Source organism: Microtus pennsylvanicus, chromosome 17 (genome assembly GCF_037038515.1).
Source record: "Microtus pennsylvanicus isolate mMicPen1 chromosome 17, mMicPen1.hap1, whole genome shotgun sequence".
In the NCBI taxonomy this organism is placed as follows: Eukaryota; Metazoa; Chordata; class Mammalia; order Rodentia; family Cricetidae; genus Microtus; species Microtus pennsylvanicus.
Genome location: NC_134595.1, coordinates 33,069,618 through 33,097,026, shown reverse-complemented (window position 1 = coordinate 33,097,026; position 27,409 = coordinate 33,069,618). Strand labels below are relative to the sequence as shown.

Sequence of the window (27,409 nt, the reverse complement as noted above, 5' to 3'; positions counted from 1 at the left end):
TTCCCACGGACGAACTTGACAGAAAGTTCACATCCACATGCCAAGTTCCTGCTGGATGAAACATGGCACTGGCTGGTCTCTGGGAGTCACTAGGGAATAAAATCAGTTTCCAATGAAGCTGGAAATGTGGCTCAGTGTTAATGGACATTTACTACTCTTCCAGAGAACCAGGATTCAGTTCCTGATACCTACTTGGTGGTCCACAGTAATCTGTAACTCCAGTTCTGGGGAATCCGATGCTCTCTTCTGGCCTCCCTGAACATCAGGATTGCATGGCGTGCACAGACATATACGCAGGCAAAACACACTTGTACACATAAAGTTTAATGAAATTCTTTTACAGAAACGAGCTGGGGCATATAGCCATGGGAAAAGAAACGGTGGGGTTGGGGGAGCCAGTGTACACTTCATCTGAAAGAACTGTCCAATATATATGACAGAGGATTTTTATCTGGAAGGTACAAAAACACCCTAAAAACAAGTTAAAGTATTAGGTACAGGGCTGGAGAGATGGCTCAGAGGTTAAGAGCACTGGCTGCTCTTCCAAAGGTCCTGAGTTCAATTCCCAGCAACCACATGGTGGCTCACAACCATATGTAATGAGATCTGGCACACTCCTCTGGCGTGTGGGCTTACATGGAGGCAGAATGTTGTATACATAATAAATAAATAAATCTTTTTAAAAAAAAGTATTAGGTACAGAAATAAGCAAAAAGACAAAACAACCAGGTCCAAGCAGACATATCTGATTTACTCATCACAGGAGGTAAATAACACATAATTGAGTACTAATAAAATGTCAAAGCTGAGGGTGGCACAGTGGATAAAGTGCTTGCCACTCAGCATGAGGACCAGAGTTGGAGCCCCAGCACCCCCATGAAAGCCAGGGTGAGCAGGATATCTCGGCTGTAATCCCAGAACTCGGGGCAGAGGGCATCCCTGGAACAAGCTAAATGAAGCAGTTTGATCAGCAAGCTTGGGGTTCAGTGCAACCCTGCCTTGTTAAATGATGTGACAAGTGATTGAGAAAGACACCTGATGTCAACCTCTGACTTCCACATGCATGAGCACAAGAGCATGTGCGCCCAAATACATGTGAACATGCATACATACACATAGACCACATAAACATACAAAAAGAATTTTTAAAGTCTGGCAACAGTTAAGTACCCTTGAGGAAACAAAGCAACTGGAAACTCAAACCGTTGCAGAGAGTGCAAACCAGAGCACATTGCCTGCATTCGGACCCAGGCGGTTCATCTTCAGACCCGTAACCAAGAGATACTGACATCCACAAAGGAGCATGTGCAAGAACATGGAATCTGTATTCAGAAAAGCCCCAATCAGGAAACAGCCCTGATCACCATGGATGAAGTGAAGACACACGCTTACACCAGTGCTCTCTCAGCAGGGTGGGTGAGTGACACCGCAGAGAAACTTCATGTATGAAGTGAATCGCTAGGGTACTTACTGGCTGGGGAGGGGCTCAGAGAGCCCTGTTGGCATGCGGAGCATGGTTTCGGTTGAGAGGGGTCGAGTTTATACATGTCTACATGATGCAAAAGCTCCTCAACCTGTACACAAGATTTATGCACATCTTTTATCATTTGGATATGAAGCGTCACCTTAAAGTTGAAGACTTAGCCCCCAGCTGGTGGCACTATTGATGATAGGTGGCTGGGTTATGAGAATGGCGACCTCATCAATTGAGTGGATCTATTAATGAGTTCACAGCTGAAGGAAGCACAACCTGGTTGGAAGAAGCAGGCCTCAGGGCATGCCTTCCGAAGGCTGTCTTGTCCCCAGACCCTCTTTTTGTCCTCTGCTATGAGAGCAGCAGCCTCCTCTGTCACTGTCACCAGCTCTTCATAGGCTCATAGCAATGGGGCAGGCTGACCAGGACCATAACCCCCGGATACCATGCGCCAACGTAAGCCTGTGCTCCCTCTCAACAGCTTCCTCCCTCGGGTGTTTGGTCACCGTGACAAACAGTTGATTGACACACCTAGAAAGAATGCCTTTCTTCAGAAGATGGACACAGAAGGACGAGGAACATGAAAATTCATAAATACTGAAGTGCTACGAAGAAATTCGAAGAGATACGATGAAAGGACGCAGGCTGACTGACCAAGCCGAGACCTGAGGGGAATGAGGTGCAGACTGAGAAGTGTACGCGCTACCTTCTGACCAAGGAGAGCGAGCGTAAAGACCCTCGGGCAGTATCCAGTCTGGTGTCATGGAGCTGAAACACAGCGAGGGAACAGGGGAGTAGAGGGAAGCCCTTAATCTGGCTTTTTGTTTGGGGATGTATGAATTAGAATTAGCAGGGCCGTGGGGACTTGGAAGTGGGCACAGGGGAAAGAAACTTTGGGGACTTTCATGGTGAGCACACCTGAAAGGCAAGAGGGCTGGAAGTCCATCTATGGGCGTGGGCAGAGGCCGTGGAGGCCAGTGTGCTTGGTCGTGAGTGGAGGCTCGGCAGCTGCCTGACAGAGCTTTAACAACTTCTCCAGAATCAGCGGAGAACTCAATGGGGAGGCGACCAAGCCGAGTCTCCCTTACAGGCTGCTGGATCACTCAAGAGCCCTGGGCACAGAGGCCCCAAGGCAGTGGTCGTGCTCAGGGTCCCTGGGTGAGGTTTCTGTCTTGGAAACCTGGATAGTTCACACTTCCAGTCACCCGAAGATACATGCGGATGGTGTGTGTGTGTTAGACAGAAGAGAAAGAAAGGGGATGGGGCAGAGCCAGAGGAAAGGTAGAAGAGAGAAAAAGAGAGGTAAAGAGAAATAAAAAACAATTTTCTCCGTTCCTTTCCAGGGTGGGGCTGTTTGCTCGTTCAGGACTGCAGGTCTGCTAAGCTTTAAACTCTCTCTTTCCCTCTCTCTCTCTCTCTACCTCCTTCTCTCTCTCTCTCTCTCTCTCTCTCTCTCTCTCTCTCTCTCTCTCTCTCTCTCTGTGTGTGTGTGTGTGTGTGTGCATGCGCGCGTGTGTTTGCATGTGTGGGGGGCGGGCACGCTGTCCCAGGAGGACAGAGTTTGCATTGATGAAAACCCTTCCCAGCTCTTTGAAGCTCCTTTCCCCGCTGCCCGAGCCCAGCCGCTTAGTCCTCTGTGTCCCACACACTGCTCACTCGCTGCCAGGATGGCATCTTGTCTGACCCTGCACATGGTGCTGCTGCTCCTCTCTGGGGTCCTAGCCCCTGCTGTGCTCACAGGTAAGGGGCGCGGGCCGTTGGCTCTGCTGCCACCAACTTCTCAGGGCCAGCATTTACCAGTGGGGGAGGTGGTGATTCTGAGGGTGAAGGGGGTCCCCACAAGGCTGACTGGTAGAAGCGGAATAAGATGATGTGTCAGGAACCTGTTAGCAGCCGGGATGGGTGACATTGACTTAGGAGGGTGACCAGGGTATCGGAGTCGAGGACATTCAGTTGTCTGGAGTTCTGGGGGGTATTTTGTCACTTAGGGGAGCTGGAGGTTTCTGGATCTGGGAGGCAGGAGGTCTCATCAGACAGAGGGCAAAGGGCTAAGAGGCCAGAGCCCCGGATGCTGAGCAGAAAACCTAGTGACTTGGAATTCCTTTAAAACCTGCAAACCCTTCCATGCTGGCTTACGACCTAGGTTCTGTTCCCATAGAGGTAAATAGCTCTCAGAGTCCTTTACAGCACAGTGAAGGCAACGCACGGAGACCCAGATGGCTGCGTCGGGGGTCTGACGAGAGAGGCCGCATTGGCAGGGCTGTTCCAGGTCACCTTCAGAGCAGGGACATAGGCACAGGTAGGCTTGGCTCTACAAGGGAATAAATTGTCAGCAGTGGTTCAGTAGTTGGCGGACGGGCAGCCTGCCTCTGGGTTCCCCAATTGTCTCACATTGCCGCCTGAACTTCAGGGGTGTTTGCGAATCTCTGAAGGAGAGCAGTCACCTCCGTTATGAAAGCAGGGCCTGGGAACTCCCAGTCACGCTCCAGGAGGCGCAGGTGATGGTGGTCTGGGGGCCTTTCTCTCCTCCTCGACACCCCAGGAAGCAGCTTAAGGCCTGCTGGTCTCATAGCTCTCCTGGCCCTTTCCCCACCTCCAGGAGGTAACACTCACTCCACTGCCTCTCTCACAGGGGCATGGTGAGACCTCACCAGGGCTGATGTGCAGGACTCTCAGGGTGGCCAAGTGCCCAGTCAACAATCTGTCTTCAGAGTTTGAGCAGGGTTCCCAGCCCCTCAGCTAAGCCCAAAGGGATCTTAGGGAGAGCCATCTCTTCTTACCGATTAGGACACACCTAGTTTTTTGGGGAGTGGGAGCAGTGCCCAGGGATGTAGTCTGAGATACCCCTGATGTTGGGAGATGTGACTTACAATGCTGGGAGGCATTTTCCATTACCTTGGACCCAGGGCTGAGACCCCTGCAGCTTCCTGCCACAGTGAGGCAGTTGCTTGGCAAAGCCCTGCAGCTCAGGCCTTCCTAGTGGCTCCTGCCCAGGTTCCCGCTGCCTCTTCCAGCTCAAACTTTTAGCCAGAGCCCCGGTCAGGTGGTGCTCACACAACTTTGGTAGGTGGGCTTTCTGCTCCCACAGAAGCTTTGGGAATAGTCAGCACCTCACCTGACCTCACCTCCCTCTTCCTTCCATGGGTGCCCACCTCCAAGTACAGGCAGGCCCACAGCAAGCATGGGAACGCCAATTGAGTCTTGGGGTTCTGACTGTTCTGGCAGCGGGGAGATAGGAGCCCTAGACCCACAGGTCTGAGCAGGTAATGTACAAGGTCCACAGCCCGACTCTCTCTCCTGGGCTGTAGTCCTGGATCAGGAAAGAGATGGCATAGTCCTGGGGTTGAGGCCCAGGCCAGCCTGCCACCCTCCCTGCCTCAGCCGGTGGCCATAGCCACTAAGGTAGAGGAGCAGGCCAGGGTGAGCGGGCAGGAGGCCAGAGTGAGGATGAAAAGGCTCTTCATGGCTGCACAAAGGCCGTCTGTGAGCATGGGCGCCTGGCCTCAGGGCCTGTGGTCAGACTAACCGTTGAACAAACTTATTTACCGAAAGGTAGAGCAGCTTGGGATGGTGGGGCTAGGGGACAGCCTGAGGTGTCCGAGCTTGTGGCGCTGACACCGTGCCCCCTCTGCCAGAACGGAAAGTCCGGTGGCATTGCTCACTCTCCTATGGTAGGTCTTGTTGTAGCCAAGGTGGACAGACCCTTCTCAGGAGTCTCCTGCCATGTCTCCCTTAGCCTCACTTGCTGTCACTCAGCCTACTCCCTCCACATCCTGTTCCCGGGGCCCAGGACTACCCCCCACTTCTTCTCATCGTTGCCCCTTTCCTGCTGGCACACTGACCCATAGTTCCTGGCTTCCCTGGAGGACTCGGAGGGAGCCGGCGTGTTGCTCTCCCTCACTGTTCCAAGTCTGGGGAACATGGAGTGTGTAGGACAACAAGATAAGGCCTGGGCTATGGCCCACAGAAGCATCTCCTTCTTTGGTGGGTTGGAGCAAGCGCAGTCCCTGGCCAGGGAACAGGCACCGCTTAGGCAAACTCGGCCTGATTGAAACTCATTCCTTGGGCGGTTTTCCTGGCATTGGTGGTGAGCTTTGGCCAGGAGAGATGGGAGAGGGAGAGGCCTGCCTGGCTGTTTGGGGTGTGTCCTGAGGAGTCTCAGGGCAGACTGTCAGTCTTCACGGCCCAGACCTCAGGGCTGTAGGGCAGGCACGCTCAGGGTTTTTCTCTGTCCAGCCCTGGGAGCCTGAGGCTAGACTGCTTGAGGCCTTTCAAGAGGGCTTTCAGGCCGTAAACACTGCCTTCTCTGACCAGGTCACTTTGCCCTCTTCACAGAGGGCTCTTCGTGGTTAGTGGGGGGCTGGTCTGGGCGGAGACCTGAACTCTATGAGAGGGAAGCAGTCTTCGGGGGGCCTTTTGCATGACAGTACTCCTTACCTCCAAGTTGAGTCTCAAGTTTGGCCCAGACTTGTGAGAGGTTTCAGGGTAGAACCTAGGGAGTCAGGGGTCGGCCAAAATCTTATAGTAAAAAGATTCCAACAAGATTCCAAGTTTACCAAAAAAAAGTAAAATTATCTACGGAACCCCAACACAGCCTTTACCAACATCTGCCACGCTGCTCCTTCACCTAGTTACCAGTTACTAATGTCTGCCACGCTGCTCCTTCACCTAGTTACCAGTGTCTGCCACGCTGCTCCTTCGCCTAGTTACCAGTTACTAATGTCTGCTACGCTGCTCCTTCACCAGTTACCAGTTACCAGTGTCTGCCACACTCCTCTTTGACCCCAGATGCAGAAGCAGTCCAAAGCCGACATTATGTCCTGAGTCGTTCAGTTAAGAACAAAGACACTCTCTTTCCCAACCCGAATGTGGTATCAAACTGGCAGAGGAACCCTGGCATGGTCCTTACCAGCCTTCCCGGGAGTCTCTGACAGGACATCTGACTCCACCCTTGTCCTAGCCACAGATCCTTCTCATTCCCAGACCTTGGCGGTTTTGAGGACTTGGTTATTTTGAGGCTGACTGGAGTCAGGCTTTGGCTGTGTGCTCTGTTTGCCCCGGGTGGGCACCATGGGCAGAAACACACAAGTCCCTTGGGTCTACCCTGAGCAGTCCCTATCCTGAGCTTGTCCATGGGGGGCAGGGGGAATCACCCAAAGATGGAACCCTTGGCTCAAAGGAGTCTCAGGGACCTGCAGGTTGTGGCTGGGCTGGTAACAGAGGTGCAGCTTTACTGGAGTTCTGTCAGATGACACGGCCATCGCCTGCCCTGAGCTCAGGACCAACCCGCCCTGGCTCTCTCCTCTCAACCCAAGTCTTGGCCCTCCAAGCAGCTAGAATTAATAGAATGAGATCCTCTGGGTCTGTGTGAGGAACCTGTTTGGGGACTGAGTGTTCCTGGATCACTTGCCTTCCAGGGACCAGCTGAGATGCTGGGGGGCAGGCCAAGGGGAAATCTCAGAGCTTTTGACTAGCCTGGTCTTGAACTTCTGTCTGGGGGAGGAGGTGGTGCTCTTTACAGTGGTGAGTGTTAGGGAGAGGGAGGGCTGTGTCAGGTGGAAACATCCCTTGACTCCCGTAATCCTGTGTTTCCTGTCTCCTTCCTTCCCTCTGGGATCCCTTGGGTGCCCCCAAACCATGCCGACTCCAGCAGAGGACTCTTGGTGAAAAGGCCACTCAGGGACCCATGCTCTGACTGAGACTGACTTAGTGTGAGAACTGCCTTTCGCTGGCCACCTTCTCTTCATCAGCCCTCCTTCCCGTAGGCAGTGATGTCTTGGGTTGAGGGAGGGGCTGTTAAATGCCTACGGTTGGTCTCCCGATCTGAGGCTGTGGCTTAGGTGGGCTTCTCCTGGTCTTTCCTTGAGTAGTGGCCCCCTCAAAGGTCCTTGACTCTCAGCTTTTGCCCCAGGTGAAGACTGAGCCGTGTCTGCCCTGAGGGACAGAGGAATCCCCCTTTTTGCAACTGCCCCTGTCTCTCTGCCCCAATCAGTCTGACCTCCTGTGAGCATTAGCTCAGTGGGTGTTCTGGGTCACACGTGGATGGTCTCTCAAACTTAGGAGTGAATTTCCCAGCCAGGTGCCCCACCCTATGGAATGTAGGGGCTGGTGAACCCCTAAGCATGAGTTCTCAGTTGTTCTGGTGGGGAGGGTCGGCATCCCTGCCAGCAAACCACCTGAGTCCCTCTACTTGTCCTTGGCTTTGCAGCAGAGGGTCCCCAGGTGCCCAATCCCACCCTGTGGAACGAGCCCATTGAATTGGCATCAGGTGAAGGTCCTTTGGAGAGCACCAGCCACAGCCAGGAATTCGCAGCCTCAGGCCCGCCGTTCCCCACCTCTGCCCCAGGACCAGAGGACAACAGCCCTCCTGCGGGGGTGGACCAAGACGGAGGTAGGGTGTGGGCCCGGCAGGGAGAGGGAGGAGGATGAGAGGGAGGGGAGGGAGGAAGAACAGCATGAAGGGTCCGGCTTTGGCTGGACCTCTGAGGTGACAAGTTCCTCTGTTCTCCACAGGATCACTTGGGCCAGGCGCCATTGCAGCCATCGTGATCGCCGCCCTTTTGGCCACCTGCGTAGTGCTGGCACTCGTGGTCGTTGCGCTGAGAAAGTTTTCTGCTTCTTGAAGCCAATAAAGAGCTGCGCAGGCCCGCCCGCGGCGACTCTGCAACCAGTGCTCTCCTTTGTCCCCTCCGCGTCCCCGATGTCCCCGCGTGTGTGAGCCCGCGTGCAGGTGTAGCGGCATGTGAACCTGACGGGGGGGGGCGTGTTGCTGGGCCGCGCCGCGTGCCTGGAGCCGTGGGTGGAAAACTCCAGGCGGGGCACATGTGCACGCGTGGCAACGTGTGTGTGTGTGTGTGTGCGCGCGCGCGTGTGTTGTGTGTGCCGGGAGTGCACGCAGGGCGCGGGGAACTCCGGTGTCCACTCTCTAAGGACCATTCGCGGCGGGATTTAGGGCCACCGAACTCCTAGCCTTTTGCGCTTCTGCCTGGCAAGACTGGGGGCGGGGAAGCAGAGCTGGAGAGCTTGACCCAGGTGCCTTCTGTTTCTTGAGACCAACTGGCAAATGGTGGAGGACTGACATTGGGTGGGGTAGTAAAGGCTTTTAACCTTGACTCAGGCAGGAGGGGCCATCTCCTAATTCAGAACCCCAATCCTTGTGTCTTCACCCCTCCTCCCAAGGCTCCAAATTTTCCCATTTCCAACCACACACTCTTTTAGGCCTGGGGTTCACATATGTTCTCCCTGGGGCTGTTCCTCTTTCTCCATCTGACCCAGAAGTTGGAGAGCACTCCCAGACAGAATGAGGAGGGGAGTGGAGATGAGCCAGCCTAGTAGGCCAGGGTAGGAGCTGTGGCCCTCTGGTTGCACCGTGGCAAGGGGTCATCTCCTCCCAGGAATGCTCAGGGGTCTGAGGTCTCAAGGTCACCAAGAGCTGTGCACGATCCGTGGGAAGACACTACAAAGTCCAGCGGCTCAAACTCAAGGCCTGCTCTGGGTCTGGCATGGTGGCACATGCCTGCAATGCCAGTACTTTGGAGGCTGAGGTGGGACGATGAATTTTAAGGCCAATCTGGGCTATATTGGGACAGAGTCTCAAGAGACTAAACAAACAAAAGGCCTGTTTTGAAGTAGAGCGTCTCTCTGGTGGAACTGCAGTGCGCTGGACACTTTCCTGGGACAGAACTGGAGGAGACACTCTGAAACAGAAACAGGGTGGGGGTGGCTATGCAGGCCTGGGTAGGTGCAGCCACTCGGGGAACCAGCTGCCACTGAAAGCACAGGGGAACATCTGAGGCCAGTGTCTGGACCAGGGAGGGAGTCCGTGTCCCAGGGCTGGGGTCAGATCCCCTAATGGCCACTGCTGACTGATACCTGAGGGTCCCTGTGGCCTTGTAAGTGTGTACTTATACAGTAGCGGTAGTCTCCTATTCCCCCAGAGAGCCCTTTCTTGAATCCCCCCAGAAGCAGAGGCCCAAATCCATTCTCACTCTGAGACCCGATGTTAGTTAGCTTTTCCCTTTGAAGTGTTTGCAGGGCCCCTCCTCGGGGAGAGGTTTCTCCTACCAGCTCCCCCCTCCCAACCCAGAACCAAATGCCTCATTGCTGCGCGCATGGGGGTGATAAAGAATAGGCCTCCAACCCTTACTTTATACAGGATGCTTCTTTTAATGCAGCCAAAAAAAATGATATTTGCTTTTCTCAAAACCATGACCATAAAGGATGCAGTGACCAATTCATTCTGCAAAAAAACACCTGGGCTCCTTCAGGGGCCAGGAGACACAAGCGACATCTAGCCCTTCAAGGAGCCAGAGACATGAACCCTCAGCCAAGCTCTGGGAGGCCTGCTGAGGGCAGGGCTTGGCCGTGCAAGAGAGGCTGGCAGAGGCGCAGGGAGGGGCGGGCAGCTTCAGCACTGCTCACAAGCTCCCTCAGGCAGGGGCGGCCCATTGCTGTGCCCCGTGGACTCTTTCAAAGTAGGGAAGGACATGTGCAGTTCAGGGGACCTGATAGTAGTCACCTCCTGCCTGCCTCGGGCCAGGAACCCCTGCGTGGGCCTCTCCAGGCGCTGGAAGGTCTCCGGAACATGCCTACCCATTTCTAGCTCGGAGAGACTGGGAGGTGGTGGTGTAAATCTGCTTAAGTACTTAGCCATGGCCGCCAGTGTGTAAGCAAGGGAGTGACCAGGACGTTAGTGCCCCCTACAGTGCAGGTAGGGACAGTGCAGGCCCAAGCCACTCCTGCTGCCTGGGAAGGCACTGACTTTTCCTCCCTAAGACCCTCTGTATCTTTTGGGGTTCTCTGCTGGGTCTGCACCCCCTTGCCCACACCCCTCCTTCAGGCTGGTGCCTAAGCTGGGGTTCATTGCCTATTCCGGCTGCCCAACTTCCTGCGGTCCTTATTCTGGCTGCGCTGAGGGTCCTCCATCTTGTGTACTCGGAAACATTCCTTGAGGTTCTGGGAGCGGATCTTGGGGTTCAGGATCTCCTCTGTCATGGAACTGGGAAACCAGCCTCTCTCCTGGTCATGCAGGCGCTCGCCAAAGATCCACCCTGCAAAGGAGGCAGCAGGGTCAGGGTGAGACAAGGCTGGGCTTTCCTTACTAGGCTTCCCCTCTGTCTGGGAAGCAAGGACTGAGCCACACTCAGGAGTTCAGCATTTCCCACAGGGCAGTGGCCGGGCACCCCACCTAAGCTCGGATTGCTCCTATGATGTGCTAGGAAACACATGGAATGTGAAGAACCAGGCGTCAGGCTCTCCCACGAATGGCAGCCTATTTCTGAAGGTTCCAAGGCTGCCCCATACCAGGACAGGAGGAGACCTGGAGGGCCACCCCTAACAGAGGCATCCAGGGGGCCAGTGTAGGAGACAGCTGATCACTGGGCAGTGAGCTCACCCGCTCACTGGGCATATTTTCTCAGAATCTCACTTGGAGGGCCAAGTGGTTGCTGGCGGGGGATGAGGATAGCCATTATAAACTTTGAGGACACCCTGAGTCCCCAAGTGCCCTCACATTTTCTCTGTTGCCTCTTCTCTCCTAGAAGTCTTTTGCCAGGCTTGTTGCTAAACAGCCTGTCCCTACCCGGGTCGGAGGTGTGCCTTCTGCTGGCCACCCTGGGAGGAGTGTGAGGCAGTGGATTATGCTGGGGAAAGGGCAGGGAGGTCCCTGGGACCCCCAGAGGGATACTGTGGAGATTACTTTATTTCCCAATCATGGCCTGGGACAAAGGAGGGAATAGGAAGGGGTTTTTGTTCTCTTCAGGTATTTTGATGGCCTCTGTTGTAAAGACATCCGGTTTTCACTCTGTGGCCAGGCCACTCATGAAATTTCAGGCATTTTTTTTCTGTCTCTGCCTCCCAAACGGTGGAATTACAGGTACATACTCCTGGGATCTGGATCAAGAACATTTCATATACAAAAGTGGGGATTACTACATTGGTTACTTGGGGTTAAAATGGGCAGGGGCCACAAGAAAACTGTTTGGAGCTAATCCTGCCTGCCACCCACAGGGTGGGCAGGAACAGGGATTCATAGCCTGGTGGTCTCAGGCGACCCCAGAAGCTTGTGACCAAAGAGGTTGAGGTCAGGGTTAAGCTCCCTCCTACGGGAGGGCTGAGGCCATAGGCAAGGCTGGTGAGAGACGGAGAAACACCTGCCAGGCCTGCTGGGAGGGAAGGAGCACGGCAGCTCACAGGATGGAAGAAAGTCTGAGGAAAGCCAAGGATGCTGGGCCCAGTGCTCAGGCAGGATGTCCTGGGTAGTGCCAGCACCAGCAAGGATGCTGGGCTCTGCCTGCCCACCTGCCAACTGCGCCATCGAGTCCTACACCCAAGCTACAGTCCTTTATCCCCTCCCAGGGTCTCTTGGGAGCCTCACCGTCCTCTGTCTTCTCCAGGATGTTCAGGATGTCTGCCAGTTCCAGCGTCAGCTCATCAGGCTGCTGGGCCACGTATGGGTGTACACACTGGACCTGGGGACAGTCTGCAGGATGGGAGAGAGTATGGTGTGTCCCCATCACAGGTTCCACCCTGCCCCACATCCAGACAAGCAAGGACGACAGGCAGTGACCCAGGAGACAACGCTGCTAGCAGCAGGGGGCTAAGTCCAGTCTTAAACAGGACCCGGGACAGCACATCAGTGAGAAAGGTCCCCTCTGGGAGGGAGGAACTCACATCCTAGGGAGGCCTCATTAGACTACCAGGAATTCTGGGGAGAGGGAGGAAAGGATTCGCTAGCTATAATGGGGTTCTCAGCCTATAAGGCAGGAAGAACCTCTTGTTCTCAGGTATGACCCAGTGAGCAGCTTGGGGTGAGGACAGGCCAGCAGGCTGGGACAGTAACTTTCTTCACAAGCCAGGCTCATGCTCCCTTGGGTCTTCTATGAGTTTTAGACAACTGGAAAATCCAAAAGAACAATGGAGTTTGGGTCCAATATTCTGCCACCTGACTCTTAAGACTCAGGGACTTCCATTTCTTCCTTAACCATCCAGTTCGAATGAAGCTGAGGCAGCCAGCATACACAGGCACTAAGCTTCCGGTTGGTCCCAGGCAGTCAAGGAACCCTGGAGCTGAGGCCCAGTGAGTCTTAGCCAAAGCCCATCAAGAGCCCCCTTTCTAAGTCAGGGACTCACCCAGCAGCCGGGATGTGAAGGACACGAACTTGGTCCTCCTGTTGGGGGCCAGTGAGGTCATCCAGCGCTTCATCTCACTCCTGCATAGGAAGGGGACAGACAGTGCCCCAACTTTAGAGCCAACAAACTCCTCCCTATTGTGTGCACCTGGGCCCCCAGGTCGGCGACATTCTGAGTCTGGCTCCAGGACAGCCGAGTTAGCTGTACAGGGAACCCATGCACACTCCTCCCAGGCTAGGGGTTTGAAGCCCGACAGTGTGAGGAGCCGCCATCTGCGAGGTCCTCAAGGCTAGCTCTCAAAGATGTGCTACAGTGAAGTCTCTCTGCTGTGGCAAAGCCTGGAGTGTTATCACCACTTCCTGTCAGTCAATCCTGTGACTTAGGGCCCAGAGTCTCAGCAGGGCAGGAAGCAATTCCTGGTGGGGTGTGGTTCAGGGCAGCTGAGCACAGAGGAAGGAGATGGGGCCACCTGGGCAGGTCTAAGAGAAAGCTGGGGCTCCGTGGTCCACCAAGCAGTTTCTACTGTCTTATGTACCCCCCAAGGGCTTGGGACTGTAAAGCAGCTGCTCTGATTGCTCAGACAGAGAAAGTGAAGGACTGGAGGTCACACAGAGAGTGAACAAGAAGGGGAGGAGGGGGATAGTGGCTCACTGGCATATCAGCTGTAAGCATCCCATTTGACAAGATGGACTTGCTCTTCTGCCCACAGGCAAAGCCAGGAACGTGCAGCCATCCCCTGCCATCCACACCCCAACAAGAAGAGCCTGCAAAAGTCCTTTATACAGGGTCCCCATGGGAAGGATGGGTGCTGAATAATGAGAGACAAGCCTCCTGCAGAAGTGTGTGGAGGCGTTTTACCTGGGAAAGACTGACCTACGAGTCACTGGGTGTGGCTCATAGCACTGGATACTCACTGGGAGGATGCCTTCAACATGTAGGTGGCCTCCCGGTCATCTGCATTTTCCAACAGTCGCAAGATGAACACATTAGCCAATGTTTGGCCCTGGTCCTCCAGTTCCTCTACTCGCAGCAGGCCCCTTGGGGCTGAGTCGAATACCTGGTACTTGTCTCTGGGGAGCAAAGGAGCCAGGGTGAAACGGTTGGTCTCAGAGAAACCTTCTGGCTGGCTGGAAGAGCCAGCATATAGCCCTAGCCATTCCTTACCACCCCCATCCAAAGAATCCCAGCATGCCAGTCCCCTGCTCCCTAGAAGAGCTCCCATCCTGGGGTGTAGCAAGGCAGTGGCCACTTTATTGAGCTCAGTGGTAGATACAGTGCCGGCTTTCCACATTTGCAGGAAGGAAACTGAGGTTCAGGGATGTTTCATCGTGGCCCAAAGCTGGGCAGGAGCAGAGCAGACCTTTGAAAACTTGACCCTAAAGACTGTTCCGTGACCAAACCAAGGTTGGGTCCTCTCCAGTGCTTGTCAGGGGCGGGCTCACCCAGCCAGATCCACTGCCCCACTATGGGTCCTCTCCAGTGCCCATCAGGGGCAGGCTCACCCAGGGATCTGCCGGCAGATCACCAGCAGGTCGTTGAAGAGGAAGAGGTAAATTTCTCTGAAGAGCTTCTTGGTCCGCAGGGTGCGGGAGGTCTTGGGGCCGGACATCTGCTGCAGCTCACCCTGCTTCAGCAGCCACCGGGAGTGTGAGATGATGGGCACTGACTGGGAGGGAGGGGGGTGTCAGGTGGCATCACCCTTGCACCCCCCCTAAGGGTCTTACAAACACCACAGCCAGAACAAAGCTTTGGGATACAGTGTACAAGGGCAGCATGGGTCATTGTACTACGCACCACTAGCCAGAGTCCTGGCAGCAAAAGAGCAGCAGGTGCAAATTTGCTTCTGAACACATGCGTTCCTTGTGTGTGTATGTACATTTGTGCACGTGCTGCTGTGCATGTGTGCTGTGTTTCTTTGTGTATTATGCCGTCTGTGTACTTACATTTGAGCTTCTGTGCTCATGCCTGTGCTTTGGTGTGTGTCTGTGTGTACTTGTGCATGCATGCCTGTGTGTGTGTGTGTGAGAGAGAGAGAGAGACAGACAGAGAGAGAGAGACAGAGAGAGAGAGACAGAGAGAGAGACAGAGAGAGAGACAGAGAGAGAGACACAGAGAGAGAGAGCATCATCCCACTAAGCTCAGCTTGCTTGATATAGTCTAAGAGGTCAAGCTCACAGAGGAAAGGCTGTATTGGTGCCCATGGGTTGAAGAGGTCACGTCTTGCAGACAGTTTTCTCAGGAATGGGAGCTGGGCACTCTGCAGTCATCCCAGTGAATATAACCCTAAGAGGTATCAGAAGACCCTTCACATCCTCCATCTAGGCTCAGCTCCCAAACCTTGACCTCTGACCTCTGGGACCCTTTTATTTTTGGTCATGCCAGACAACTGTTGTCCTCCTGAGCTACACACACAGCTTTCCAAGGCCATTAGTAGGCACCATGTGTCAATATGCAAGTCATCAGAAACCTAGAGAAAGGAAGTAACTTGCAAATCTCTTAGCACTGAGAATCCCTTGAACAGTCCCTGTCTCCACACACTGACTGCTCAGGATTGCCTCTGTGGTAAAACTGTCAGATTCACACAGGCATGGTGTGGGAAGTCCTTCTGTATATGTGTTGCTTTTATTGGTTAATGAATAAAGAAGCTGTTTCAGCCAGTGGCTTAGCAGAATAGAGCTAGGCAGGGAAAACTAAACTGAATGCTGGGAGAAAGAAGGTGGAGTCAGGGAGCTGCTGTGGAGCCACCAGCCAGAACCTTGCTGGTAGGCTATGAACCTCATGGTAAAATATAAAATAATGAAAATGGGTTAATTCTTGATGTAAGAGCTAGCAAGCAATATGCTTAAGCTATTGGTCAAACAGAATTACAAATAATATAGTTTCTGTGTGTTGATTGCAGGACCAGTTGGGACAGAAACCTCTGCCAACAAATTGGCACACCAACATGGCTGACTACATCCATGTAAAACCCGAGAAAGTTTGGAAAGGAATTCTAGACACACACACAAAACAGAGCTTAGTCGCACCCCCCACCCCCACTGGCTGGTAGCATGCCACAGCTTCCTTAAGAGAGGTCTTCCTGATTCAGCAGTAGCAGAAGAAAAAACATGCAGTTTCAAAATGGTGGTTTCCTGGTTTGCCAATGGCTCTGATTCTTTAGGGAGGTCTGGCTACAGAGCATTTAAATGGGGTTTGTAAACAGAGTGCTATAACTTCCTTAATGGCAACACAGACCTGCTGTGACCTAGCCCTGGATCTGGGGCAGAGAGAATGGCTCTCAGAGGCAATGAATGGACTTTCAACATGTTAGTCTGGGCAGATTCAAAAGGCTTAATCCTAGTAATGTTGTTTGCATTTTAAGAGGTACTCCTGGAGAGAAAAGGATTTCAGATACACAACAGGACAGATTCAGACATGAGACCTCTAAACAAGACACAGTTGTTTAAAAAAAAGTATGTAGGCTTGGGAGAGAGAGAAAAAAGAGTAAAGAGACAGTAAATGTAATATAAAAGAGTGTAGGGCTGGAGAGATGGCTTAGCGGTTAAGAGCATTGCCTGCTCTTCCAAAGGTCCTGAGTTCAATTCCCAGCAACCACATGGTGGCTCACAACCATCTGTAATGAGGTCTAGTGCCCTTTTCTGGGGTGCAGGTACACATGTAGACAGAATATTGTATACATAATAAATAAATAAATATTTTAAAAAATATAAAAGAGTATAGATAGTCATATATTAGAGGAATAAAGATAATAAACTTGTTGAAAAATTAATAGAGTAAGAAAAACAAGCCACATAAAGATAGAATATACACAGGGAGTCTGGATTATGTATACTATTGTGTTTTCTTTGAATGTTTTGACTGCAGAGAGATATTTGATTCTGGGGGCTGTGAAGATAAGCCAATATAATGGTATCTTGACTTCAAAATTTGAGTCTAAGGATATGTTGCTATAGAAAAGAGGTTCTTTTGTTTCCACAGAGGATGAGAACCTGTAGAATCCTCCCAGACTAATGTGTTTGATGGACCAAGACCCCTAAAAGGCCACCATAAACACTTCCAAAATTACTCTGCCCAACAAAAAGTAGGAAGCAGTTTGGAGAGAACTACGCCCATATCCCCAAATATTGTTTATAAACATTTCTTTACATTTAAAGGGGGATATGCTATAGAGATTTGCATTGGTATGTTTCTTGGTTTATTGATACAAATTTAAGGTCAATTTTGTTATATGTATATTTCTGTTCTTGATTAAGCTATTGTATTTGTGCAGTTCATTTAAAAATGTAATGTATAATTAAGAAACACAGGTTAATAAATAGCCATCTATAAGAAAGCTTATAGTCATGTACAGAGTTGTATTTCATATGGATAGGCATTCTTCAAACCTTTCAAAGACTATAGAATATGGCATTTAAAATGTTTTAAGAACTTAGGACGTTTTATGACAATGAGACACATCTTCTCCTGGCAGCACCAATCTACTTCAAGAGGAAGATAGTCATAGAAGAGGCTCCTTATGGAGTTGGTTAACCATTTGGGCAAGAAACTACTCTTGCCTGGACTGTTTGATGTTATGCTGTGTGAACTGGACTTGTAGAACCCACAAAAATGACTGCTGAAGCCTGCTTAAAGAAGGTGAGACAGTCCAAAGTTCCTGCTTCATGAAAGAGTCTGCCAGACATTCTGCAGAACACAGAAGAAAGTGACTGACAAACTGCCAATATAGGCGGAACTGTCTTTGGAATTTCCTCCTTCATGGAAGAGTCTACCAGACACTACGGGCCTATAGGATGAAGATGGATACCCCAACAGTACAGAAGAACTTTGGGTGACTGTTCAGGCAGCAAGATGTCTTTGTTATTTCTAGAGTTTTGGAAGTTGCTTACAATGCATTTCTTCTTTACTTAGGTAATATTATATACTTCTGATGTCTTTGATGGAGTTGAAGAATAGTTTAATTATAGTTTTTCTTACTTACGATAAAAGATAAAGTAGATATAAATATTGTAACTGTAATAACTTGCTTGATACCTGTTTTGCTATATATAATCTTGCTATGTTAAAGTTAAAACCTTTCTTTTTTATTTAAATAGAAAGGGGAAATGGTGTGGAAAGTCCTTCTGTATTTGTGTTGCTTTTATTGGCTGATGAGTAACAAAGCTGTTTCAGCCAATGGCTTAGCAAAATAAAGCTAGGCAGGGAAAACAAAACTGAATGCTGGGAGAAAGAAGGTGGAGTCAGAGAGCCACCATGGAGCCGCCAGAGGAGAAAGAAGTGAGCCACCAGCCAGAACCTTGCTGGTAAGCCATGAACCTCATGGTAAAATATAAAATAATGGAAATAGGTTAATTCTTGATGTAAGAGCTAGCAAGCAATATGCTTAAGCTATTGGACAAACAGTATTGCAAATAATAGTTTCTGTGTGTTTACTGTGGGACCTGGTGGGACAGAAACCTCTGCCAACATAGGCAGGCAGCTGTGCCCCGCCCCCTGCCACAGCTCTGAGAGGGTAAACCCAGGCAGATAGTGCATGATGATTGGCTTCCACCACTAGGGAGGGCTGTGGGGTGTAGGCTGGACCACTTATGCTTCAGAGTAGGGTGTGACTGTCATGACTGGGCAGGAGCTGACCCAGATCTTGCAGACTTACCTTGATCTTGAACTCCATCTTCTTCTGGATGCTAATCATCTGTTCGGTGCGGCTCATCTTCCGGACGCCCTCGTTGCATGCCTTTACCACCTGGGACAGGGAGGACACATCAGGCCAGCCTGCCAAGTATTTCCAGCTACCACTGTGACTGGTATGTCCAGGAGCTGACACTGACTGATCAGCCTCATAGGTTCCAGTTCTTTCTTCAGCACAGTGTGGAACCAAGTGGAACACCCTGTGGGGTCTGGAGGATGACTAGAAAGCCAACATCCCAGACCAAGAGGAAGTGGCCTTTCTTCTCGGCTGGACTGGAAAAGGAAAGGCTCCTCCAGGCTGACCTCTCACCCACTGGGGATGCACAGGCTCTCTACCTCCCTGGAAGGCACTCAGGAAACAATAATGCTGCCATTCCCTAGACTTCTGGGCCTCCATCTCCAGAAACAGAGCTTTAAATGGCTCATGGGGTCTGGGACAGAGCCTGACCTGCTGCAGGTGCTTGGTCAGTAATTGTGAATAAGTGCAGAGCCCAAACAAGCAACTACAAGGATGTTCCTTGTAGTGTTGCTTAGAAGAGAAAATCCATCAACTTAAATTGTCCATGAAATAGCAATGACCGAAGCACAATATATCTGTGTAACCGAGGGCTCTGAAATCATTGACATGTTCTCAACTGAAGAGCAAAGGCTATATTTTAGACACAGCGTCTGTTTGTAAAGAGCATGGTGACAGTGTGTATGTGCGTGCTTGTGTGTGCGCGTGTGTACATGCGTGCATGCATGTGTGTGTGCGCGTACGTGTGTGTGTGATATATCTGTATGGATGTATATGTGCATGCTTGTGTGTGCATGTGTGTGTGTGTGTGCATGTGATGTATCTGCATGGATGTATAGGTGCATGCTTGTGTGTGCATGTGTGCGTGTGTGTGTGATGTATCTGTATGGATGTATACGTGTATGCTTGTGTATGCATGTGTGTGCATGTATGATGTATCTGTATGGATGTATACGTGTATGCTTGTGTATGCATGTGTGTGCATGTGTGCATGTGTGCATGTGTGATGTATCTGTATGGATGTATACGTACATGCTTGTGTGTGTGCATGTGTGCATGTGTGATGTATCTGTATGGATGTATACGTGTATGCTTGTGTGTGCATGTATGCATGTGCGTGCATATGTGCATGTGTGTGTGATGTATCTGTATGGATGTATACGTGCATGCTTGTGTGTGCATGTGTGCGTGTGTGTGTGATGTATCTGTATGGACGTATATGTGTATGCTTGTATGTACATGTGTGTGTGCGTGTGTGTGTGTGTGTGTGCGTGTGTGATGTATCTGTATGGATGTATATGTGCATGCAGGCATCTGCTCAGGAGTTCTGGCCAAAGTGTTCTTGGTAGGGAGTATGGGCAGTCAGACATCTTTGCTATCTTTATTTTGCTTACGCTAATTTCCTGAAAGACCTCATATGGATCACTGATATGAGCCAAGTGCCTAGGACAGCACTTGAAGGGCACCTAAGGCTAGAGAAAGCTGCTGATGCCCACACAACCCATCCCTACCAAAGAATCTTCTCCAAGGACCAGGGATGGGGTAACGCTCCTGGGCAGAGCTCTGGGTCAGGGTCTACACCAGTATACGCTGGATCCTGGAGGATGGTTTGACACAATGGACCGTGGCAGGCATGGGGATTACAACAGAGTTCTATGTTGGTAAAGAGTGCCAGGCAAGTGTCTTCATAGTCACCCTGGGCACATGAACAGAGAGAGCAGTGAAGGGGTAGGGTGGTGTAGAGAAGGATCTGATGAAGCCACATTGGGTGTGATTTTTTTCCAGCCCCAGTGACTCTTCAGGATTGCAGAAGTCTACCTCAGAATAAACGGAATGCCAAGAGGACGCAGTGATAGAGGATGCCACTAGAGACAGTGGTTTAGAGGGGAAATGGTTCCTGGGCCACATAGGAGGGAACAACTCACCATCTCTAGCTCCTTGTGGGCATCCAAGGCAGTGCCTTCACGGTCAGATCTTTCTTCTACTCTCTTCAGTATGTTCTGAAGGCAGGGTGAAGCTTTGTTACTCCCGTCCCTTCCCACTTCCCCTCCCTCTCCCTCCCTGGAAGTGGCATTGTCTCTTAAGCATAGTTTTAATGGAGGCAACACACACAACCCTGCACCGAATGGACTGAGGGCACGGAACCCTCAGCCAGGCCAGAGATGGATGTCGTGGCCCAGGAGGATAATGGACAGTTTGAGCCTCATAGGATGGGGTCCCGAGGGCCTGAAGATACTCTCTGACAACACAGAGCCACCAGACCATCAAGAGCAAATCACAGAGGCAGTGAGAAGCAGCAGGGGACCCTGGTCGATCAGGAAGGTCTAAGTTTAATAAATAGATTCCTTAAAATACCAGCAGGGAGCTAGAAGGAGCGAAGGCCTGGACAGGGGAGGCCTGCAGAGCCCGGGGCACTGTTAGGAGTCACACCTGGACCAGCAGCTTGAGTCTCGTGATCCTCTGGAAGGGCAAGATGAGGAAGGAGGAAAAGGGCAGGCCCTTGCACTTGGGGTCCAGCTCCAGCTGTGCGATCAGCTCCCGGAAAGCTGCCTTCTCCTGTCTGAAGATCCAGACACAGGGGACTGTCTCTGAGCTCAGACCCCAGAGGTGTGAATAGGAGATGCTCCCCTTCCCCACACACAGCCTCCCAGAGACCAGACAAACCACAGGCGCATGCTGAGATCTATCTCCCTCTTCTTCTCTCCACCCCCCCCCCCACCTCATTTCTTTTTAATGGAAAATAAATCGTTCATGTAAACGTCAGATAACAATAGTGGCTCCATATGCCAGGCCATGAAGACTTGGCAAAGCATGGTTTGTGTGGGAGGGGTAAGAATCCCATTGTAGTCAAGGTTATGAATCAGACATACAATTAGATGACTTCACCCGGCAGGAAGCCGTGGCAAGGTAAACCCACGGAGTGATGCAGAGATGGAAACCGCACCAGGCACGAGGCACCTGCCAGGAGAGCCTGGGCTATTTTTTGACAGGTGGGCTTGGGCACGTGGCACAGTGCTGCTGAAGGCCAGGGAGATGACTCCAGAGACTTACTGCAGGGCAGCCTCAGATATCAGGGCAGCACATGGTACCTGTTGTTTCTAGTGGGGCCAGGGGGAACTGTACTCACAGGGTAATGTGACAGAGTGACCAGCTATCTTGGGGATTCTCAGGAACTGCAAGACGTGAACCCCTATTCTGCTTGCCTTTTGACCTGGGAAGTAGCACTGACTCCCTCCACTCTCCAAACAGTTGCTGGAAAGCATCCAAATGCCTGGATACTCAGACATTAAAATGTCTACTTTAACCGTGTGGCTTGGTAGAAAAGCCATCAAAATCTAGATGCTGTTTGAACAGTGGGCACACAGCACACAGGAACCTTCCTGGCACAGCAGCTACAACAGAGCCTAGAAGCCATAGGGATCTCTCTGTCACAAATGACGGCCCTAAAACCTCTCCCTTGGGGCCAGCTGCAGTACTGTTTCTTAGTGACTGTCACAGGACTGTGCTTCTCAACATAGTAGCTGCTGTCACGTGACAAGCAGAGCTTGCCAGTCCCCTCAGGCAACTTGTATAGATTTGGCTGTCCTAATGAGGTCCCCAACCTTGCCTTTGTTCTCAGGACATTTCACAGACCCCTGTGCCTGTGACTGGGACTGCAAACCTGGTCTTGCTTCCCCAGTGCCCTTACTAGAGAGTCTTTTATTTCTAACATGGGTGGGTACCACAAGGGAAGCCCTTCCCCGTGGTGCAAAGCCGGCTCATGTAATGGGAGACTGGCTCCCAGTTCCCAGGCATCACTAGCCTTCCTGCCCACTTTTGCCTTTCCCACGGCTTCACACCCATGTTTCCAATGTTCTGGACCTTGGATCATTCCTGGGGCTACATATTCTCTCCTACAAGGCTTTACTGGCTGTTCTAGACACAGGTACTGGGGACGTCAGGTGACTCTTCCAGAGTACAGGTGGAGTTGAGGTTTTCTAGTGACCCCGAGATGCACAGGGATTTGGATGTCATCACCAGCCTGGCCAAATTCTGGTGAGTTCCCAGACAAGGATGGCTGAGCCCCGGCCATACTCACAGGAGCTGCTTGTACGTCCTCTCCTGGTAGGTCTGGTTACTGACGTAGGTGATATAGACTGAGAAGTGGTCAGCCGCGTATCGGTACACGATGTCGCACACGTCCGAGATGACGATGTTCTCCTCCATGCGGTGTTCCAGCTCTAGCAAAAACCTGCAAGAGGCAGATCCTGGGCTGAAGGCACCTGCAAATCAGCCTGCCTGGTTAAACAAACCAGCATGCTTGCGGACAAGGTGAGCGGGTCTCTGCGTTCTGGTGGCGCATCTGAGCACAGTCAGGAACAGGTTGTGTTTTTAGGTGGATAGCGCCGTCAGGAGCACGTGGAGAGGGAGGAGGCACGGGGCTCATTGTTATCTCTTACACGTGTACCAATGTGTCCTGAGGTAACAGAACGGCAGTCAAGCTGTGCCTCACAATGGTCCCCTGGGTACTGGGAAAGGCGGGATCGGATGAACCTAGACTGATTCCCATGCCCTTCACTAATTAAGCCAGCAGCCAACACGTGGTGTCTCTACTTCTGTATTCTGGGATTTTTCAAGTTAAAATTTGAATTGATAAACAAATGGCAAGCTCAGAGACCTCACGGGTTGCTCTGGCCTCACCGAGCCATAGTTACTGGATAGGATGGTTACCAGGAGGGGCAGACTACAGAGAAAAGGCAGGTGTCAGTGCAAAGGGGGCAACCAGAACATCTGGGCTTCCATACGTGACATGGAGGGACCCTTCACTGCATGGGAAGGCTGCCTCTGCCATTTCTTGCCTCATTTGAACGGGAAAGTGGGCTGCCCAGGTTACTAGGGCATTGCTTAGTGAGTCCTTCGTCTTAATTTTTCTCCTCCCCCACAGGAAACACAGATCTCACATCCTTTCCTCATGGCTGATGCCTCATGGGAGGGGAAAGGGAAGTAGCAATCTGGGCTTCATTGACATTGGCTTTGGCTCTTCAGGGTAAGCAGTTACTCCCAGATGACCTTGGACATCTAAGATTCAACTCAACATCACTCCAGCTAGTGTGGGAGAGTCCTGTAACTCACGGCATCATAAGGATGCACAGGTCCTTGAGGCTGATGGGAAGAGACCAGGGGAGGGGGTACCATTGGCCAACCTGCTGGAGAAGATGGTGGGCCTTTGGGCTTACATCTGGGTGTGTGCAGACTTGTGTGTGGAGGTCAGAGGTCACTCCTCAGGATCCATCTGCCTAGTTTTTTGGGACAATCTCAATTAGGCTAGACTGGCTAGTTGATCAGCCAGACCCAGTGACTCTCCCGTCTCTACATACCCAGCACTGGAATTACAAGTGTATCCCACTGCACACATGTGGGCTCTGGGGATCAAATTTGTGATTTACGACTTTATCCTACTTTTTTACGTAAAATCCAAAGCATTCAAAACACGCCTTGGCATGGAGAAGAGATGGAGGGAGGTGGCCCTCCAGCACTTACCGCTCACTGACAGCCATGACATCCAGGACGTTGGAGAAGAGGATGTGTGCCTCGGACGGGTGCAGGATCTTCTTCAGCCGCTCATTCTCCATGAAGTGTGACACCAGCAGGTTCAGGCTCTTGTAGTAGGAAGCCTCGGAGGTGACCAGCTCGAACATGGCCTGTGCAGACACAGGAGAGACCTTTGTGGTTACCGCTAAGACGAGCTGAGGATGCTCGTAGCTGCAGAGCTACTGAGGCCTGCGGTGGCCGATGTGTGGCAGAAGCCAACCCATGCCAGTGCAAAGGAGAAAGCTCTCCCTCCATGGGAAGCACAGTGTCATAGCCTGCCACCAGGACACCTAGTAACAAGCTATGACAGAGCCAGATGGTGGCAAGGATGACTCTTGCCCGTGACTGTTGGTGTAGAGATGGGCGGGGCAATCAGCAGAAAACAGACCAAGATGCCAATCAGGAAGGGTATGATTTGGGGTAACTTTTACACTTTTTTTTTAAATTATCTGAAAAAATCCTAAATAAGCCTCTATTATTTCTTTCAGCATCTGATATTATAGTGCAATCAAGAAAACCATTTTCATTTTGGAAAAGAGAAAAAGAAACACAAAATCTACTTTACCTTTCAGGGGCACCTATCAACAAACACTGTTATCGTCCTGCTGAAGTGATAGATTCAAAACTCCCCAGCAGCAGGCCTGGCTAGCTTGCCTTTAGTGCTTCCAAAAACCTCCCCTGAAACCAGTGGGAGCCAGGCCCACCCTCTCTCCTAATCACCCTCCAGGACTGGTTCAGATGCCTGAAGGGACAAGGCGGCAGGTTAAACTGTTGACCCCTGAAAAATCTCTGTTCACACCCTCTTCTCCGGGATCAGCAACTGGACCCTGGAGTGAAATGGGTCTTGGTGGCTGTGCTTGAGTTGAAAGTCTTGAGGTGAGACCATTCCGGAGTCAGGGTGGGTCCTACCCCCAACGCTAGGTGTTCAGTTTTGTTTCTTTCGCTGTGATGGGAACATCCCAACCAGAGTAACTTGAAGAAAGGTGTAGTTAGCTCACACTTCCAGGTCCATCCCGTCATTTGGAGTTAAGTCGCGGGGGAACCTGAGCAGCTAGTCACCCCATGGTCAAGAGCAGAGAAAATGAATCAGGTCTGCTTACCCAGCTCACCCTCTCCTCTTTTATACAGTCTGGGACCCAAGCTCAGCCTATGGGACCATCAACTTTTAGTCTGGATCTTCCTGTGTTGCTAGGCGATAAAACAACCCCCCCACAGACAGACCAACAGGCCAACCTGATCTAGACAATCCAGATAAAACTATCCCCATAAATTTACCCACAGGCCAAGCTGATCTAGACAATACAGATGATTCTAGATTATATCAACTGACATTTAAAACTAACCACCATTCTAGACACCTTCATGTCTAGAAAGGAAAAGGAGAAAAAGGGAGACACAGATACATGAAGGATGGGCACCTCTCTCCCTCCCTCCCTAACCCTCCCTCCCTCCCTTTCTCCCCCCTCCCTCCCATCTCTCTCTTCTCTTTTGCTACTCCTGTCCCCAGAGGCTGGTCTCCCTTTTCCCCTACCCCCCTTTCCACTCACTTTCCCCCAATAAAAATCCTCCCCACCTGAGTTCTATCACATGACATCTTGCTTTCATGTGCTGTTTTTTTTTTTAAATTTTTTTTATTACAACAGTGGGGACCAGGCTGTAGCCAGAGACTGGAAGAGGAAGGAAGGCTCCTTCCTTGGAGCTCAGGAGGGAGAATGGCCCTGCTGACAGCTCCATTTCAGTTTCTTGTGTGTGTGTGTGGGGGGTGGTAAATTCCATCATCTCATGCCAGCTAGTACGCAATAGCAGTCCTCAGAGACAAGTCCATCAGACTGAGGACAGACAGCAGCAATGGTCAGGGGTCCAGCAGTGCAGGTTCCAGCTTCAGGAATTATGAAGGGATGGAAGTGGGTGGTGGAAGGGAGGGAGGGGCTGCTGTCTGTCCCCAGAACACATGCGCCTGGGTGTGGCTGAGGTGGGCGATGGATTTCCCACACTGTCTCATTAATCCTCAGGGTCTTCCAGAAGGGAGATGTAAAAACTCCGTCTCACCAGAAGAGCACAGATGCAGAGTGGTGACCAACACCCTCAAAGTCATGTGACTTGATGCAATAACCCAGATACCCAGATTCAATCCAAGGGTTTTCCATGTCCTGGGCTCTGTTATGGCTCCTGCCAGGCTGGGTCCAGGCAAAGCAGGGTTAAGTGGGTGTTTCCAGCCACCTCTCCCTGTGAAGCCCTGTCAGCCAGTAGGTCTGGTGAGGCCCTTTTGAGACAGGGGATGCATTTGTAAGCTGGAGACGTTCTGCAGCAACAATAAGAAAGTCTACAGAGATATCACAGCCACACTAGACCCCAGGTCCCTGGGCTGCATTTGACTTGATACAGTGCCGATAGGGTTGAGATGCCATGAGTTGTGGCCCTGGGACCAAATGCTGGCTGAAAATCCATCTTTGGTTTTTGTAGCTGCCTGTACACAGCTCAGACTAGAAGAAGGCTACATTGGACATGACATTTTCTGGAAGCTTCTCCGCTACAAACATTAGTAACTCATCTTCCTGCTGTTAAGTTTAATTTCTTAAAAGGATGCTGAGATAACTGAATGGCTAGGCTCCAAGCTCATATGTGTAACTGACCCAACTGACTGCAGACGACCCTATCAGAGACTGAGGGATCCACCACCCCCACACAGTTACACGAGAGGCTCTAAGGACACTGTCCGAGACACCGAGGACTATATTCGCAAGTGCACCCTGCTGAAGACAGCATTTGTCCCAGTGACTATGAGGAGCAGGGTCTGGAGACTTGGGGATTGGCTGTGCTGCGGTTGCCACACAGCAGGTCTTGTCCTGAGTCACTACTGATGCTGGCTGAGCCCATTCACTCACCCTTCCCCGCCTTATCCATTTATAGGCGGTTAGTCATCTGTGAGTTTTCCTTGGCCAGGATGTTTATCTTTATTTAGCAGGCTACATTACTTGCTACACCAATGCAGCTGTCTTTTCCTCATCAATCTTGCTTTGACTGTCAGCCACTCAAGCCTCTACATGGTTATACCGGAGAGACGAGGGGTCTGGGCACATGCGTCACTGGTAGGGGTTTTGCCCACCATGTGAAAGGCCCTCAATTTGATCCCCAGTGCAAACAAAACCCCTAAAAGACCTTAAAAGAAATGAGGGATGAGGGACCCAGGCCCTGTGTGCTCTTCACTTAGGCATCCAGCCATCTGTGCCACACACCCACTGGGCACCCGCTGCGAGGGTGCAGCACCAGGCTCTAGGGGTGATTATCACACCAGTGATGCAACTGCAACCCAAGGGAGCAGAGAAGGGCACACTGGGTGACGTCTCTCAGGCAACACCAGGTAGTGAGGTGCGCCTGAATGTGGGTTTAAAGAGTGTATGTAGGCCAGGTGGTGATGGCACCTTGGGAGGGAAAGGCAGGTAAATCTCTGAGTTCAAGACCAGCCTGGTCTACAGAGGGAGTTCCAGGAGAGTCAGAGAAACCCTGTTTCCCAAAACCAAAACACAAATACA

General features: G+C 51.4%; 2 protein-coding genes across 4 annotated transcripts in view; one reads left to right on the top strand and one right to left on the bottom strand.

The window, feature by feature from the left end:
• Positions 1 to 3,141: 3,141 nt before the first annotated feature.
• Snorc (secondary ossification center associated regulator of chondrocyte maturation) lies at positions 3,142 to 8,141 on the top strand. 2 transcript variants are annotated; one of them, XM_075951889.1, is made up of 3 exons: positions 3,142 to 3,214; positions 7,686 to 7,865; positions 7,988 to 8,141. In XM_075951889.1, the coding sequence occupies exons 1-3, from the start codon at positions 3,142 to 3,144 to the stop codon at positions 8,095 to 8,097; spliced, it is 363 nt and encodes a 120-aa protein (XP_075808004.1). In that variant the 3' UTR covers positions 8,098 to 8,141. The 2 variants fall into 2 exon arrangements, with proteins under 2 accessions (XP_075808004.1, XP_075808003.1); XM_075951888.1 differs by having other exon boundaries at positions 7,683 to 7,865.
• A 1,479-nt stretch (positions 8,142 to 9,620) lies between these two features.
• Ngef (neuronal guanine nucleotide exchange factor) overlaps positions 9,621 to 27,409 on the bottom strand; it is a 62,543-nt gene continuing 44,754 nt past the window's right edge. For both annotated transcript variants that reach the window (XM_075951545.1, XM_075951546.1), the window contains 10 exons: positions 23,826 to 23,986; positions 22,384 to 22,536; positions 20,736 to 20,865; positions 20,231 to 20,305; positions 18,255 to 18,344; positions 14,107 to 14,270; positions 13,519 to 13,674; positions 12,605 to 12,684; positions 11,850 to 11,954; positions 9,621 to 10,524 (listed from right to left, as the gene is read on the bottom strand). In XM_075951545.1, coding sequence (XP_075807660.1) covers positions 10,334 to 10,524; positions 11,850 to 11,954; positions 12,605 to 12,684; positions 13,519 to 13,674; positions 14,107 to 14,270; positions 18,255 to 18,344; positions 20,231 to 20,305; positions 20,736 to 20,865; positions 22,384 to 22,536; positions 23,826 to 23,986 — 1,305 coding nt within the window. In that variant the 3' untranslated portion in view covers positions 9,621 to 10,333. The remainder of the gene's footprint in view (positions 10,525 to 11,849; positions 11,955 to 12,604; positions 12,685 to 13,518; positions 13,675 to 14,106; positions 14,271 to 18,254; positions 18,345 to 20,230; positions 20,306 to 20,735; positions 20,866 to 22,383; positions 22,537 to 23,825; positions 23,987 to 27,409) is intronic.